The sequence below is a fragment of the Dreissena polymorpha genome, chromosome 2 (genome assembly GCF_020536995.1).
Source record: "Dreissena polymorpha isolate Duluth1 chromosome 2, UMN_Dpol_1.0, whole genome shotgun sequence".
In the NCBI taxonomy this organism is placed as follows: domain Eukaryota; kingdom Metazoa; phylum Mollusca; class Bivalvia; order Myida; family Dreissenidae; genus Dreissena; species Dreissena polymorpha.
This window is the reverse complement of record NC_068356.1, coordinates 99,893,674-99,908,822: the sequence shown is the minus strand read 5'-3', so window position 1 is coordinate 99,908,822 and position 15,149 is coordinate 99,893,674. Positions and strand designations below refer to the sequence as shown.

Genomic DNA, 15,149 nt, shown 5'->3' with positions numbered 1-15,149 from the left:
ACAGGTATAAAATAGCCTATAATATAGGTCATGTATATATATATATATTGCCATGCTGTGTTGACGCAAATACATGCATATAAACCGAATCGTATCGATTACAGTATACATACCGCTTTTCTTATGTGCACATTTATCCGATAATCCAATAAAATTGCAACATCACTTAAAAATAATAATCTTGAACATTAATGACGATATATGTTTAAGAAATTCGTAAACACAACCGTACGCATATATGCCATTTTCAGAAGTGTTAAGAGTACAGTGCATTATGGGGCAGAGCTTTCATTGGACAAGCAACTTTAAATTTAGATTGAATGCAATACGACTAATGTACAAAAAAATTGTTATATTGCGTCATACGCATGCAAAAAACATGTTTCCCGGGGACTTTCTGATACCGCGCGAAAATGATTTTTCCCAGAATTTATTTATACATGTATTCCATTTAACGTATACGCGCTGATTATTTTTACATGCTTTTTAATGTTTTAGCCTTAATTTTGATACAATTGACGCGGAAAGTATCCTGACTGAGAAACCACATGTCACATGCATTAAGATCTGTTTCCCCAGAGTGTGTCTCATATTAATAGTTACGGGGTTAGGTACATACATGATACGGGATATACGGTTCTGTGGAAAACCATATCGGGGCGTATAAACAGGGTTAGGTACACACCTGATACGGGATATACGGTTCTGTGGAAAACCATATCGGGGCGTATAAACAGGGTTAGGTACACACCTGATACGGGATATACGGTTCTGTGGAAAACCATATCGGGGCGTAGTTACAGGGTTAGGTACACACCTGATACGGGATATACGGTTCTGTGGAAAACCATATCGGGGCGTAGTTACAGGGTTAGGTACATACCTGATACGGGATATACGGTTTTGTGGAAAACCATATCGGGGCGTAGTTACAGGGTTAGGTACACACCTGATACGGGATATACGGTTCTGTGGAAAACCATATCGGGGCGTAGTTACAGGGTAAGGTACACACCTGATATGGGATATACGGTTCTGTGGAAAACCATATCGGGGCGTAGTTACAGGGTTAGGTACACACCTGATACGGGATATACGGTTCTGTGGAAACCCATATCGGGGCGTAGTTACAGGGTTAGGTACACACCTGATACGTGATATACGGTTCTGTGGAAAACCATATCGGGGCGTAGTTACAGGGTTAGGTACACACCTGATACGGGATATACGGTTCTGTGGAAAACCATATCGGGGTGTAGTTACAGGGTTAGGTACACACCTGATACGGGATATACGGTTCTGTGGAAAACCATATCGGGGCGTAGTTACAGGGTTAGGTACACACCTGATACGGGATATACGGTTCTGGGGAGAAACCATATCGGGGCGTAGGTACAGGGTTAGGAACACACCCGATACGGGATATACGGTTCTGTGGAAAACCATATCGGGGCGTAGTTACAGTGTTGGTTACTGACCTGATACGGGATATACAGTTCTGTGGAAAACCATATCGGGGCGTAGTTACAGGGTTAGGCACTGACCCGATACGGGATATACGGGTCTGTGGAAAACCATATCGGGGCGTAGTTACAAGGTTAGTTACGGACCCGATACGGGATATACGGTTCTGTGGAAACAATTTCGGGGCGACGTTTTCCACAGAACCGTATATCCCGTATCGGGTCAGTAACTTATCTTGTAACAATTATATCACGCCAACTACTTTCCAACTCATCAAAATAACAATTATGGTTATATATAACCAGTATTATTATATTTCTACTGCTCCATATAGTCTACTGACACCATATAGAATATATGGGTTCATCATGTGTCGTCAAACAGCCAATGAGAGAAGAGTATTTTGTAGATGGTGTGATATATATTGTTATTTTTATTGGGTGTTAACAAATTGGTATGTATGGCTTATGGTTTAGATACCAAAGGAAAAGATATTATGGTACATAATAAGATATAAATATATATTTTGTACCGAAATCTCGTTTTGCAGATATACTTAACATGCTGTTTTATAGTATTAATATTACATATATGTGTGTCCTGTCATATTTGTATATTGTATATAATGTTACAAAATCACATAAATTGTTTTGTTAGTATGGATCCAAAACCACACGACTTTGTGTTCAGAAATGTATTCTGATATTGGTGGCTGTAGGCTAGCCCTCTGTCCATCATCGTGTCTGTCTGTCAGTTGGTACGTCCGACCACAAAATTTGGCTGACGTTATTTGATAAGAAAGGGCCTTAAACTAAAATATCTGGAAATGAAAGTTATTTATATTTGTTCTAAATCTGTTTCATGTATACATGATATAATTTTGTGTTTTAAGTTGGAAATGAATCAATAAGTAAGAAGTTATTATTATCAATACATGTATTATATTCACAGTATTTAAAACAAACAAAAACTGAAACTAAAAAAAGGAAGCGTATATGTGCCTTAATGTATGTGGATGGTTGAATTAAAATGGCGGTAATGAAATTATCCCTCTTGAATCTTAACCTGACTCAAAAAATCGAGTCATTATTGTTACGTGCTACGGTACATATACCAAACGACACAAATTAGCATGATGACATGGTTTCAAAGTCAATTCCAATTAGCTCATATCTTCATAGTATCTTTAAGGTCGTGACGTCGACCGCTGGAAACTGCGTTTTTAAGTTTACCGCGAACTGCGTTATCAGCAGACGCCGCTATCACTGCATGAGCGTTAACAACCTCCATGTAGTTTCTATAGGCCGCGGTTTCGCGTGTAGTGACGTCATCATTCGGGTAGAACACCAGCCGGTCCGTGCCCACTTGAAGCCCCGACTGTATAACTTTTGCCATATCCGCTGTAGTACAGAATTCGACGACCAAGCGGGAGTTGACCCCGGGTCGCGCCGACCGGATATCGAGGGGATCGAACTGGATACTTCGGACAGGAACGTCGAGTTGAGTCTGTATTAGGTACTGCACCTGTTCGTGATTTGATAAGTAGTAGTTGTAGATGTAGTAGAAGTAGTAATAGCAGCAAAAGCGTTAAACGCAGTAATAGTAGTATTATAGTTGTACTGATTGTTGTTGTAGAAGCATTCTTTATTTAATTTTCCTAATAAATATTAATATGAGTAATACAAGCAGTACTAGCAGAAGCAACAGTTGTAATTGTAGTTACCTAGTACATATGTAGTTTATTTATAGACATTTTTTATTTACGTAGTACGACGGAAATATTTAATCAAGGTCCGTCTTTGCAATTATAATACATTTTATGATTTGTGTCACTTATGCTCGATTGGTAATTGTCGGCTCTGGTACTACTTAAATGTATCCCGGGTACGGTAAATAAAATAATACGTGCCCGGGAATTCTTACGCTTAATTGAGCTCGATTGGTCATTGTCGGCTCGGGTATTACTTACATGTACCCCGGGTACTCTTAAGTATACTTACATATACCCCGGGTGAGGTAAATATACTTAATCGTACCTGGTTGATATCAATCTCCACGCAGAGTTGTCGTTCCTTGCTCTCACATAGGTGTCACACTACAGTTTTTTTAGTCTCGGCCAATCTCGTACACAAGCAGGAGCGAACCAATGTCTGGAAACTGGTCACCTCGCAAATCTGAAAATAAACCAAGCACATTTCCAGAATGGTTGAGGCTGTGCCTTCTGAAAAATCAGTAACATTCAAATCAAATGAGTTGGGGCAAAATGTTTTAGTATTGATGATTTCAAATCAAAACATGAGAATTCTGTGTGTTTCCGAGCCTTTTTAAGCCAGTTTCAACAACAAACTGCCACTTTCCTGCAGAAGCAAGGTGCCTGGAAACCATGTTTTTACATTGGTAACTTACCAAGTACTAAACAGCAATGGAGAAAATTGGGGGTCAAAGGATTAGATTTTTTGTAAAAGTTCAATGTCTGTACGCCCTTTCAAATTTCCAACAGAAATACTGACCGGAGCCAGCATTACACCTGTTTTCGAATTGCATTAATTCTACTTCCTGTATGCAGCTATAGTTAAAATACCAATGTTTTGGTAACTTACAAACATCCAAGAAAAATCACCACAACTCAAACCTGACATTCATTATTATTTAGACACTCAAAATGGTGCTTACTTGAGCAATGTTCTCTTTATTTAGAAATTTGACCGGGGCCAATTCGCATTGGTGGCTAAAAAGTGTGGTGTGCAGCCATACAACTCTGCGAAAGGCTCAGGACGCCATTTTGTCTATAAAATAGCTAAAACCGAACAAACGCATTCAGTGTATATTTGATTGGATATTTAAGATCGCATGCATTAAATTAAGAAATATGACTTTTAAATGTACGATAAACCGTGCAAATACTTGCGAGTTTTAATGCAACTCTTTGGAACTATTTTATTGCCCATTTACGCAGATGGAATCATTCCACGCACTTTACATATGTAAATAATTGAACATAATGTTTATTGAGTGACGTTAGGAATTGCTTCGACGTGTGTATGTATGCTGGTTTCTTAACAACAAAAAAACATATCAATTTTATAATAATGAATTAAGACTGATATAAGATATCATGGTATGAGATGGTTTTCTTTAATGCAGTGAATGCAATGTAACCGTCGTGCAAGAGATTGTTTAGTAAACTGTAACCTCAATGATGAACGCTTGGTATGATCATGACATGAATGAGACGCTTTCATAACAATAGTTCGTTCTGAGCCCAACACAGAGGTGAATGTAATGTAACCGTCGTGCAAGAGATTGGGTTGATTTTAGACTGTACCCGAGCTGTATTCCCGCAAAAAATCCGATGTCGTAAAACGCGCTACCGATTATCTTAAACAAACTTCTCTTTAAATAAAAACTGCATCAACATGCTTTTTGAGTATAAGTTTCGATAATTTTACAGAACTTTACAGAAAATTGACATAAATGTGAATATAATTTAATATAAAAAAATAACCGACAACGACCGATTTAACGTCATATTTACCGGGTACGTTTTAGTATATTTACCGTACCCGGGGTAATTGTAAGTATACTTAAGAGTACCCGGGGTACATGTAAGTAGTACCCGAGCCGACAATGACCAATCGAGCCTTAATTGATCGTTGTCTGCTATATTTTTTTAATTAATTATAGTCATATTTATGTAAATTTTCTGTAAAATAGCCTCTAAATTATCGAAACTTCTTCCTTAAAAGCATGTTAAGGAGTTTTTTTTAAAGAGAATTTTGTTTCGAATCCGTAGCGCGTTTTACAACATCGAATTTTGGGCGGGAATAATACACGGATACAGTCTAAATTGGCCAATCGAGTGTCAATTATGCTTGATTGGTCATTGTCGGCTCGGGTACTATTTACATGTGCCCCGGGTATCTTAAGTATACTTACATGCACCCCGGGTACGGTAAATACTTAATCGTACCCGGTCGATATTAGACTGTACACGTGTTGGATTCCCGACCAAAATCCGATGTCGTAAAACGCACTACCGATTATTTTAAAGGGGCCGTCCAACAGATTTTTGGGAAACTACGAGGATTTCTTATATAGGTAAAACAAACATCCGCTTGCATCATGGGCGTGGATGGTCGAGTGGTCTAGGCGGGAGACTTTTTACTCCCGGACTCCAGGAGTCAGTGGTTCGAGCCCTGTTGAGGATTACTTTTTTTCCTTTTTTTAAATTGTATTCTTGTTTTTTTACTAGAGATTTTAAGTTCCAATATTTAAATTTATCAATATAACGCATTTACTGACAAGCTTCAATACATTTCTGACATGACAAAATATGTTTGGACGGACCCTTTAAACAAACTTATATCTAAAAAAAATGCATGAACATGCTTTTTGAGTATGAGTTACGATAATATAGAGGTGATTTTACAGACAATTGACATAAATGTAAATATACTTAAAAACAAAATAGCCGACAACGGCCGATTATGCGTTAAATTTCCCGGATACGTTTTAGTTTATTTATCGTACCCGGGGTACATGTAAGTATACTTATGAGTACTCGGGGTACATGTAAGTAGTATCCGAGCCGACAATGACCTATCGAACGTCTGTTATAGTATCAGTAGCTGGTAGATACAACTTAAGTTCGTTGTATTCACTAACATCACACAACTTATAAGGTACAGTTTCTAAATAAGTTACGTTGTTTGCGAAAATAATAAAAAAGTCGACATAGAATGTCACACAATGCGTCGTGCAAGTGGAGTCTTACAATTTTACCTCCGAGTGGGACACGTTTTCGTTGTTCCGGAAACTGAAAACTGCGGCGTTCGGCCGACTGGGTGGTGTTTGTGTCACTGCGCATGTGCAGACTAGGGGCGATCCGGTCAATGTTGTCACTGCACATGTGCAGACTTTGGGCGATCCGGTCGATGTTGTCACTGCGCGTGTGCAGACTTGGTGCGATCCGGTCGATGTTGTCACTGCGCATGTGCAGACTTGGGGCGATCCGGTCGATGTTGTCACTGCGCATGTGCAGACTTGTGGCGATCCGGTCGCTGTGTCACTGCGCGTGTGTAGACTTGTTGCGATCCGGTCGATGTTGTCACTGCGCATGTGCAGACTTGGGGCGATCCGGTCGATGTTGTCACTGCGCATGTGCAGACTGGGGGCGATCCGGTCGATGTTGTCACTGCGCATTACATTCGCGTCCGGGCAAGCTTGATCATCCGGCGTTGCCGCGTCACTGAAACCGAGAGGGCGGGACCGGCTTAAGGGACATAAAACAGGAAATAAAATACATATGTAACTAAATTGTTAAAGAAAAAACGGTCATACGATTTAAAGTGGCGGGCATTTATCAACATGATGCAAACATATTAAATGGTAACGCGTGGGAAAAAAGCGTGAGATTATTTCAAATACTTGCGTTAAAAGAGAAAAAAAATGCATTTCCTCTTTTAAGGCTCGATTGGTCATATTCGGCTCGGATACTACTTAAATGTACCCCGGGTACTCATAAGTATACCAAATGTACCCCGGGTACTCATAAGTATACCAAATGTACCCCGGGTACTCATAAGTATACCAAATGTACCCCGGGTACTCATAAGTATACCAAATGTACCCCGGGTACTCATAAGTATACCAAATGTACCCTGGGTACTCATAAGTATACCAAATGTACACCGGCTACGGAAAATATACTAACACGTATCCGGAAAATTTAGACCAATTGAGAAAATTTATTCCCGCCCAAAATTCGATGTCGTAAAACGCGCTACAAAATACGAAAAAACAACATCTCTTTGAACAAAACCTGCCTCAACATGCTTTTTTGAGTTGGAGTTTCGATAATATTTATGCCATTTCACAGGATATTGACATAAATATGAATATTGTTTATTTGACTAAAATAGCCGAGAACAACAAATTTAGCGTTAGAGTTCAACGTTACGTTTCAGTATGTTTTCCGTACCCGGGGTACATTTAAGTATACTTAAGAGTACCCGGGGTACATTTGAGTAGTAACCGAGCCGACAATGACCACAGTTTATTTAAAATAATGTTACGATTAGCTCTTGTGCTCAGCTGTCAAAACATTTTCGTGCACGTGGAACTCATTTTGTTAAAAATAACGACATCAAGCATGAGTTGATAATTTATTATTATTGAAATTACAAGGCGTCATCGTTGACAGAGGTAATTTTCGTATAATAACAATGGTTTAAGGTAATTAATATTTGATACATTTGACACTCACTTGGAACTGGTTTTATTAAAACATTACATCTATTTTCTTTTGACGATTATTAATAAAATTGTAAATTTTATTTTAAAAATTTCATTAAATATATTCTTTTCAGAATGTAGTTTAATTGGACTATATAACGGACTATATAACGGTTTAGAATTATTCGGTTGTTGTTGTTTTTTATGTTAAGCAAATCCAATCCGCTTTAAAGGAAATTTGTGTTAAAAATGAAGTGTCATCTTAACGAAAATCCAGGTTAAGCGGATTTACATGGGGCCTAGAATTCCAAGAACGAGGCATGTTAATTTTCATCGGGGATGGGAAAAAGGGAAGTTTGTTTTTGCAGTTATATTTCCTGCCTAGCATCCGATGGATAGAAAAGTGATCTCAACATAGATCTGGCGATCACCTGATAGCGAACAAACGATACACAAACACCCCATAGAATACCGTGTGAAAGATTTATAGCGAACAGCAAACATTGACTTATGACACGTGATACTTACATCTCTGATCAACAGCGCCCCGTGCCGCGGTCCCGCTATGTGCGTCCGGTTTCTGTGGGCTCTCTCTCCGGATTCGCGGCGTATGGTGGCTGGTGGCGTCATGCACGCAGTCCGGGTCCAGCAAAAGGGTACTGGGCCGAAAACCAAGAGCGAGTAACTTTTGGTACTGGAAAGGACTGATTGGCTGCTGAAATGTCAGCTTACTTCCCCAAACATAGTTTTTATAATCACAAAATCGTGATAACAAAGTAAGGTATATTGGTGTTTGTTATACCGTCGAGTTTGCATAATAACTGGGAAATGTCAAAATATACAAAACAATGAAATGTATGAACATTGCAGTATTTTATTTATTTACTTGTAATTGTATGCACTAAACAGTATAATTTATCTGTAAGCTATTATGTTTAGTTTTATATATCGCTCAACCAATTGCGACAAATCCTACAGACTGACTGATTAAAGTAATCGCAGCGGTTATTTCCTGTTTGCTGATCGAATGCTGCTTCGTGCTTGTCGTGTTTTTTTTTAATTGTGAGCGGTTAGAATGCATGTATATTATTTGCAATCAACAGCCTATAACGTATGTCATTAAAGTTGTCTAGAGTCGTACTTGCTGTACTTATTGAAACAAAAAATATTTGTCAGAAAATAATAATAGATAAAAATGACGTCATCGCATGTTGTTGTTTTTTTATAAGAAAGGCAATGTTTTGAACTGAAACATGCTCGGAACCAGTGACATATCTGAATGTGAACATGTCGAGTTTGTCTAAATTACAAGGTATGCACCGATTTCTGAAGGGGAACGCCGAAGCAGGCATACGACTTAATTCAGTGCTTTAATTCAAAAGCTTTGCGCAATCCAAAGATTCTTCATTACACAATTGTAAAATGTGCCCCATCAAAACGAACCAGCAAAATAAATAGAAGCACATTTATTATTAAAATTACGAAATTTCCTTAGGTGTTCAAAAGGTACCTTGGTCATGTCTTATCAAACATTGTACGGACAATTACAGTGACGGCTTAATTGTATACTCACCGTTAATAGACATCAATCATAAATATTATTTTTAAATAAAGGGAATGTAAACTATTGATAGGAATTTAATAGAATTATTGAAAGAAAAGTTATCAAATAGGTTAAGACGTGTAATTGTACTTCATCAAAAATTGCACCGTAACTAAAGATAAAACCCGCTCGGAAAAAGGGGCTTTTTGTGCACGTAAACTCAAGTGTCGTCCAAGATAAGCATGTACAGTTCGAGCAGGCTAATCTGGGATGACACTCTCTGATTGTATGGCATGTTTTGTTTAAACGCAGTAAAATAATTAGCGAACATCCAGCGAACTGCACACGCACATGCATTAAGACCGGTTTTCCCAGGGCTAAAATATGTATCGTATGATGTTCTATAAGACGGGCTGTATTCAATTACCGACCATTTACCTTTGCAGAGATAGACGATCTGTCAGGCCCGGCGGTACAGGGCCGACATCGACCGGAAGTGGGCCGGCTGTCCACTTTATCAACTTCCATGTAGGAACCGGACCCGCCCTGCGCACACCACTTTGAGAATAGAAATTGTGCTTTAGTAAGGTTAAAGGGGCCTTTTCACAGATTTTTGGCATGTTATGACGTTTGTCATTAAATGCTTTATATTGCTAAATTTATACATTGGATCTAAAAAGCTCCAGTAAAAGAAAATAATAAAATTAAAGAAAGAAAAAAGTAACCCCCAACTGGGCTCGCAACACTGATCCCTGGCGTAAAATGCTATCGCATAGACAATTCTGCCATCCGCGCTCATACAATGGGTAGTGAATTTTATACTCTTTTTAAGCAATCCTCGTTGTATCACAAAATATAACGACCCCAACAAACTATTAAATTGTTTCACGTTGCAACGCTTTATAATTTACAGGTTTTTAAAACGTCAAACAATGCATATAATGGATATTTTAAAGCATGGTAAATGTTCACTATTAATGTTTCCGCACAAATAGCATAACTACAACGAACATTTGCGAATCTAAAGCATTTTGTTTTTAATTTGTCAATTTACCGAAATGTGTTAAGGCCTCATTCTAGGATTAATGCATGTGCGTAAAGTGTCATTTCAGATTAGCCTGTGCAGTCCGCAAAGGCTAATAGGGACGTCACTCTCCGCATAAATTTAATTTTCGTACAGAAGAGAATTCGTTTTAACGATAAAATCCAAAAAAGCGGAAAGTTTAGTCACTGATTAGCTGCGGACTGCACAAGCTTAGCTGGGATCGATTTTTATGCATAAACATAAATATCAGCTATCCGTCTCCGAGAATGAGGCTCGTCATAATCTTGTTGTGCCCTCCCCTTTCCTCCCAAAATTAGATGTGTATATAAAAATAATACCATGTTAACATCTGTTTTCAGTATAGCTGAACATCATTGCTTTTCTTTTTAATTTTATGCATATTCGTCGATTTGTTTTACATTTGAACAAAAGTAAATTTGGAATTTCGTTGAAATAACAACTATATGACGTCAACATGATGACGTCATTATCAAATTGAGAGTCGGGCACACTTCGTTGTTCGGTTACCTGATAAGATTTCGAGTCTGGTTCGAATGCGAGGATGCTGGTGTAACCTCTCGGTAGCGGTTGATGCTTGAAGAGCTGCGCAGACTCGCGCCCAAGGGCGTGCATAGCGTCCGGGTCCGGCATGTCTCTCCCCCGCCCACCAGCCCCTGCCCAATGTTGTAGACGGTCACGATGCTGCAGTGGGCCGGGGTACGGAACGCGTACTGGGGACCTGATCTTGGAACAAAAAACATTAACATATAAAAATACAAGCGCACATTGAGTGTTATTATACTGACATTAAACTGATACAATACAACACTGGATATAGTATTTAAGTTGTTAGTAGTTGTTATTAGTACGTAACGCGCATAGGGAACCCGATTTAAAAACATAGCAACAGCAGCATGCAAATAAAACAGCAGCAGCAAAAGCAGCAGTAGCAGTAGTAATAGTAAAAGTAGTAGTTGTTGTTACTGTTGTTGTTGTTGTGGTAGCAGAAGTTATAGTAGTAGTAGTTAAAGTAGTAGCAGTAGTAGTAGTAGTAGTAGTAGTGGTAGTAGTAGTAGTAGAAGTAGTAGTAGTAGTAATAGTAGTAATAGTAGTAGTAATAGTAGTAGTAGCAGTAGTGGTAGTAGTAGAAGTATTAGTAGTAGAAGTATTAGTAGAAGTAGTAAAAGTAGTAGTAGTAGAAGTAGTAGTAGTAGTAGTAGTAGTAGTTGTTGTAGTAATATTAGTAGAGGTAGTAGTAGTAGTAGTAGTAGTAGTAGTAGTAGTAGTAGTAGTAGTAGTAGTAGTAGTAGTAGTAGTAGTAGTAGTAGTAGTAGTAGTAGTAGTCGTAGTAGTAGTAGTAGTGGTAGTGGTAGTAGTAGTAGTAGTAGAAGTAGTAGTAGTAGTAGTAGTAGTAGTAGTAGTAGTAGTAGTAGTAGTAGTAGTAGTAGTAGTAGAAGTAGAAGTAGTAGTAGAAGTAGTAGTAGTAGTAGTAGTAGAAGTAGTAGTAATAGTAGTAGTAGTAGTAGTAGTAGTAGTAGTAGTAGTAGTAGTAGTAGTAGTAGTTAGTAGTAGTAGTAGAAGTAGAAGTAGTAGTAGTTAGTATGTAGCAGTAGTGGTAGTCAGTAGTAGTAGTAGTAGTAGTAGTAGTAGTAGTGTAGTAGTAGTAGTATAGTAGTAGTAGTAGTAGTAGTAGTAGTCTTAGTAGCAGTAGTGGTAGTAGTAGTAGTAGTAGTAGTATAGTAGTAGTAGTTAGTAGTAGTAGTAGTAGTAGTAGTAGTAGTAGTAGTAGTAGCAGCAGTAGCAGAAATAGTCGCATTAGCATTAGAAGTAGCAGTGGCAGAGGTAATAGTGGTGGTGTTGATTGTAGTGGAAACGGCAACGGCAGCGGAAGCGGTAGTAATAGTGATAGTATTTGTTGTTGTTGAAGTAGAGGTAGTATTTGGTTAATCATCATCATCATTATTATCATCATCATCACCACCACCAAAACCAATACCATCAACACTATCTCCATCATTATCCGCATCATCATCAGAATCACTTTCATTATTACCTCACACCTGTCGGCACAGAGCACTGGGATCCCGGCCAATGTCCCGACGACGTCGGTCGCACTTCATCCTCCGTCAGTACGCCTTTCTTAAGTTTGAGCGCCTGGCTCGATGTCGGCATTACCTTGGTAACGGAACCGCATTGTAAAAGCCAAAAACCAAAAACGTTTTTTTCATAACTAAAAGAAAGTCATAGATTCAAATAAATGGAGATATATTTCACTCTAGACATCGCTTCGTATATGGATAGTAGTCAATAACAATAAATAAAATGATGAAGCATTTGTAACTCTTATCGTCGATAATTTTAAGAACAATACATTCTGCATTACTGACAGCGTTTAGTTTAAACATATTTATTTTAGCTCGATTGCGTAAACTGCCCCAGGTTTATCGAAACGCTCTCGAGTCCGTTTCTTGGTTTCACTCGGTATGAAGACAGAACGCTCCCACAGAAGAGAGCGAACGAGTGACCTCCCGGCGTTTCAATGACAGCGTGTAGAATGTGAACTATTTTAGTAGTGACGTTTAGGCCTCTGAATCGCCCTGTGCGATTGATTTACCTCCCCAGAACAAAGTTTGATTCCTGATAAATGTATTTTTTTTATAAATGTTCCCGTTATTATTGTAAAAATTTTAGCAAATAAAAAATAATTATAAAACTAAATTTTGGTAGTAGACACGTTTAATAACAGTAACCATCAATACGATAATCCTTCATTCAAATAATGTAACCTGTATTCTAGCAATTCGTGGCTATATATTAACTTGTATTCTCGCATTTCATAGCAAAATGTTTACATACTTTCGGATAATACAATTACATTTACAAGCAAAAACTATGATCGTAAGACTTTTGGACTAAATATATTAACTAGTCATTTATTTTATTAATGATTAGTTGTAAACATTCCAAATTTCTTAAATGGTTCCGTGTCTACATTATATCATTGTGTAACGTAATAATACTTTGCGATGTCGATCTATTCTGACATTCATATGTTATTGTTTGATTTACAATGAAGTATAGAATTTTTTATGTGAACAAAATCGAGCTTAGTGAAAAAATGAGGCGCACTCTTGGAAAATGGGGACTAATGAATATGCTTCGTATAGTGTAATCCCAGATGTGGACTTCACAGGCTTATCAGGGACGACTCTTTCCGCTGTTATGCAAGTTTTCGTTTAAAAAGGAAAATCCAGTTTAAGCGGAAGGTGTTGTGTCTGATAAGCCAGTGCTGGCAGTCTTATCTGGGACAACACTTTACGCACATGCATTAAGCGCCGTTTTCCTAGAGCGCCGGTCATATATTTATAAATTCAGTGAAAAAACACACACAATAAAGGCAACATGTTTCTATCAACAACCTTCGAGTACACTTTTAGACTTCTCTAATACATCACTTTATCATATCACTTTAGCTTCCTTATTTTTTAACGGCTTGTGTTGAAATTTAGGCCATGGATAATTCTACACATATCTGATAATTCCTGAAAATTTAATTGAAATCGAAAAAAAACTTAACAAATTAAAAACTTCACTTCAAAAATCAAATTCGCAAACTCTTACAACGTTAAATAATAACAATGTGAAAAGTAAAACGCATAAACTTACACGTCTTAATAACTGACCGGCTTGCAACATGCCGATTGAACAGTTTCGCTCCTGAGATCCATACGAGCCATATTGTTTTTCTTTCATTACTGTTATGTTTTCCTTGTGTAAAAACTTACCTAGAATTATGAAATTGAAATTAAATCGGAATAACATGTATATCGCCATTTACAACAATTGGTGATTTTTCTAACGCAATACTTTTTAAAACTAACATAGCTCAGTAATGAGTAAATATATTTATTTTAAATTGCACATGTGATCATTTGACTACAATATGTGCAAGCTAACGATAAAATCATTCATCCGTGACGATCAGACGCTTTAGCAAGTGGGAAAGGTAGTCTGTAAAATACAAAGTGCGCGATTGCGCTCATAAATATTAATACGAGCTACCGGTATATTGTTTTGTAAATTAATTTTATGTTTTCCTTATATAAGAACCCTCCTAAAATAATTAAATTGAAATAAAAATAGAATTAAATCGCGTTTCAACATTTCCACGTGCAAAAATATGGAACCACACCTAGCCCACGTGCTAAATCGTTCAATCGTCACGAAATAATGATTTTATCGTGAGCTTGCATAGAATGTAGTCAAATGATCGTATGTAAAATTTGAAATAAATGTCTTTACTCATAACTGAGATATTCAAATTTGAAAAGTGATGCGTTAGAAAAGTCCCAAAGTGTAACAAAGTCTGATTCTTCTCTTGACAAATCTACATTTATCACGTCATTTTTGGTATATATTTATGTTCGTGCTGATTTCTTTTCGTCTTGATATGATCGTTGTTTACCTTACAATTAATACATAACTGAATCATTACTTGCCCATCCGAAAGTGGCACTCTTTGACAAAACATGCCCAACTTTGTTACCATGACGTTCGATGTCATTGACGTATATCACAAAGACGTAACGTCATCGATATAGTGACGTCATGTTATTGAACTTAGTTTATCTCCGGTAGGCCGTCTATTGTTTTATAACAAGCGTTGTAGGACTACATTACTGTAAGTAATTCAGTTCATTTGGAACAAATCATCATGGAGACATGCGTCTTTCTACCAATTTATTCTCATACATCCGATGACGAATGCGTAGATGAGACGTAGACGTAGAAGATTGTCTACACACAAATAAATTCAAATTATAACAATGTAATATTAAGCAATGTAAAATAATAATAATTATT

General features: G+C 37.6%; 1 protein-coding gene across 2 annotated transcripts; it reads right to left on the bottom strand.

Moving 5' to 3' along the window:
* Nucleotides 1-2,370: 2,370 nt before the first annotated feature.
* LOC127868251 (uncharacterized) lies at nucleotides 2,371-13,039 on the bottom strand. 2 transcript variants are annotated; one of them, XM_052409883.1, is made up of 7 exons: nucleotides 12,340-13,039; nucleotides 10,815-11,030; nucleotides 9,680-9,799; nucleotides 8,227-8,357; nucleotides 6,247-6,712; nucleotides 3,501-3,638; nucleotides 2,371-2,988 (listed from the first exon to the last, which is right to left on the bottom strand). In XM_052409883.1, exons 1-5 carry the CDS (start codon nucleotides 12,456-12,458, stop codon nucleotides 6,666-6,668), a joined length of 633 nt encoding a protein of 210 aa, XP_052265843.1. In that variant the 5' UTR covers nucleotides 12,459-13,039; the 3' UTR covers nucleotides 2,371-2,988; nucleotides 3,501-3,638; nucleotides 6,247-6,665. The 2 variants fall into 2 exon arrangements, with proteins under 2 accessions (XP_052265843.1, XP_052265842.1); XM_052409882.1 differs by lacking the exon at nucleotides 3,501-3,638.
* Nucleotides 13,040-15,149: the final 2,110 nt, after the last annotated feature.

Bases quoted from the DNA above. Each gene is read 5' to 3' on its own strand.
- LOC127868251 (XM_052409883.1), bottom strand. From the start codon at position 12,458: ATGCCGACATCGAGCCAGGCGCTCAAACTTAAGAAAGGCGTACTGACG. The intron at 9,800-10,814 runs GTAACCGAACAA...CTATTCTCAAAG, and splicing joins CAGACTCGAAATCTTATCAG to TGGTGTGCGCAGGGCGGGTC. The intron at 6,713-8,226 runs GTAAGTATCACG...TCTCGGTTTCAG, and splicing joins GGGCGCTGTTGATCAGAGAT to TGACGCGGCAACGCCGGATG.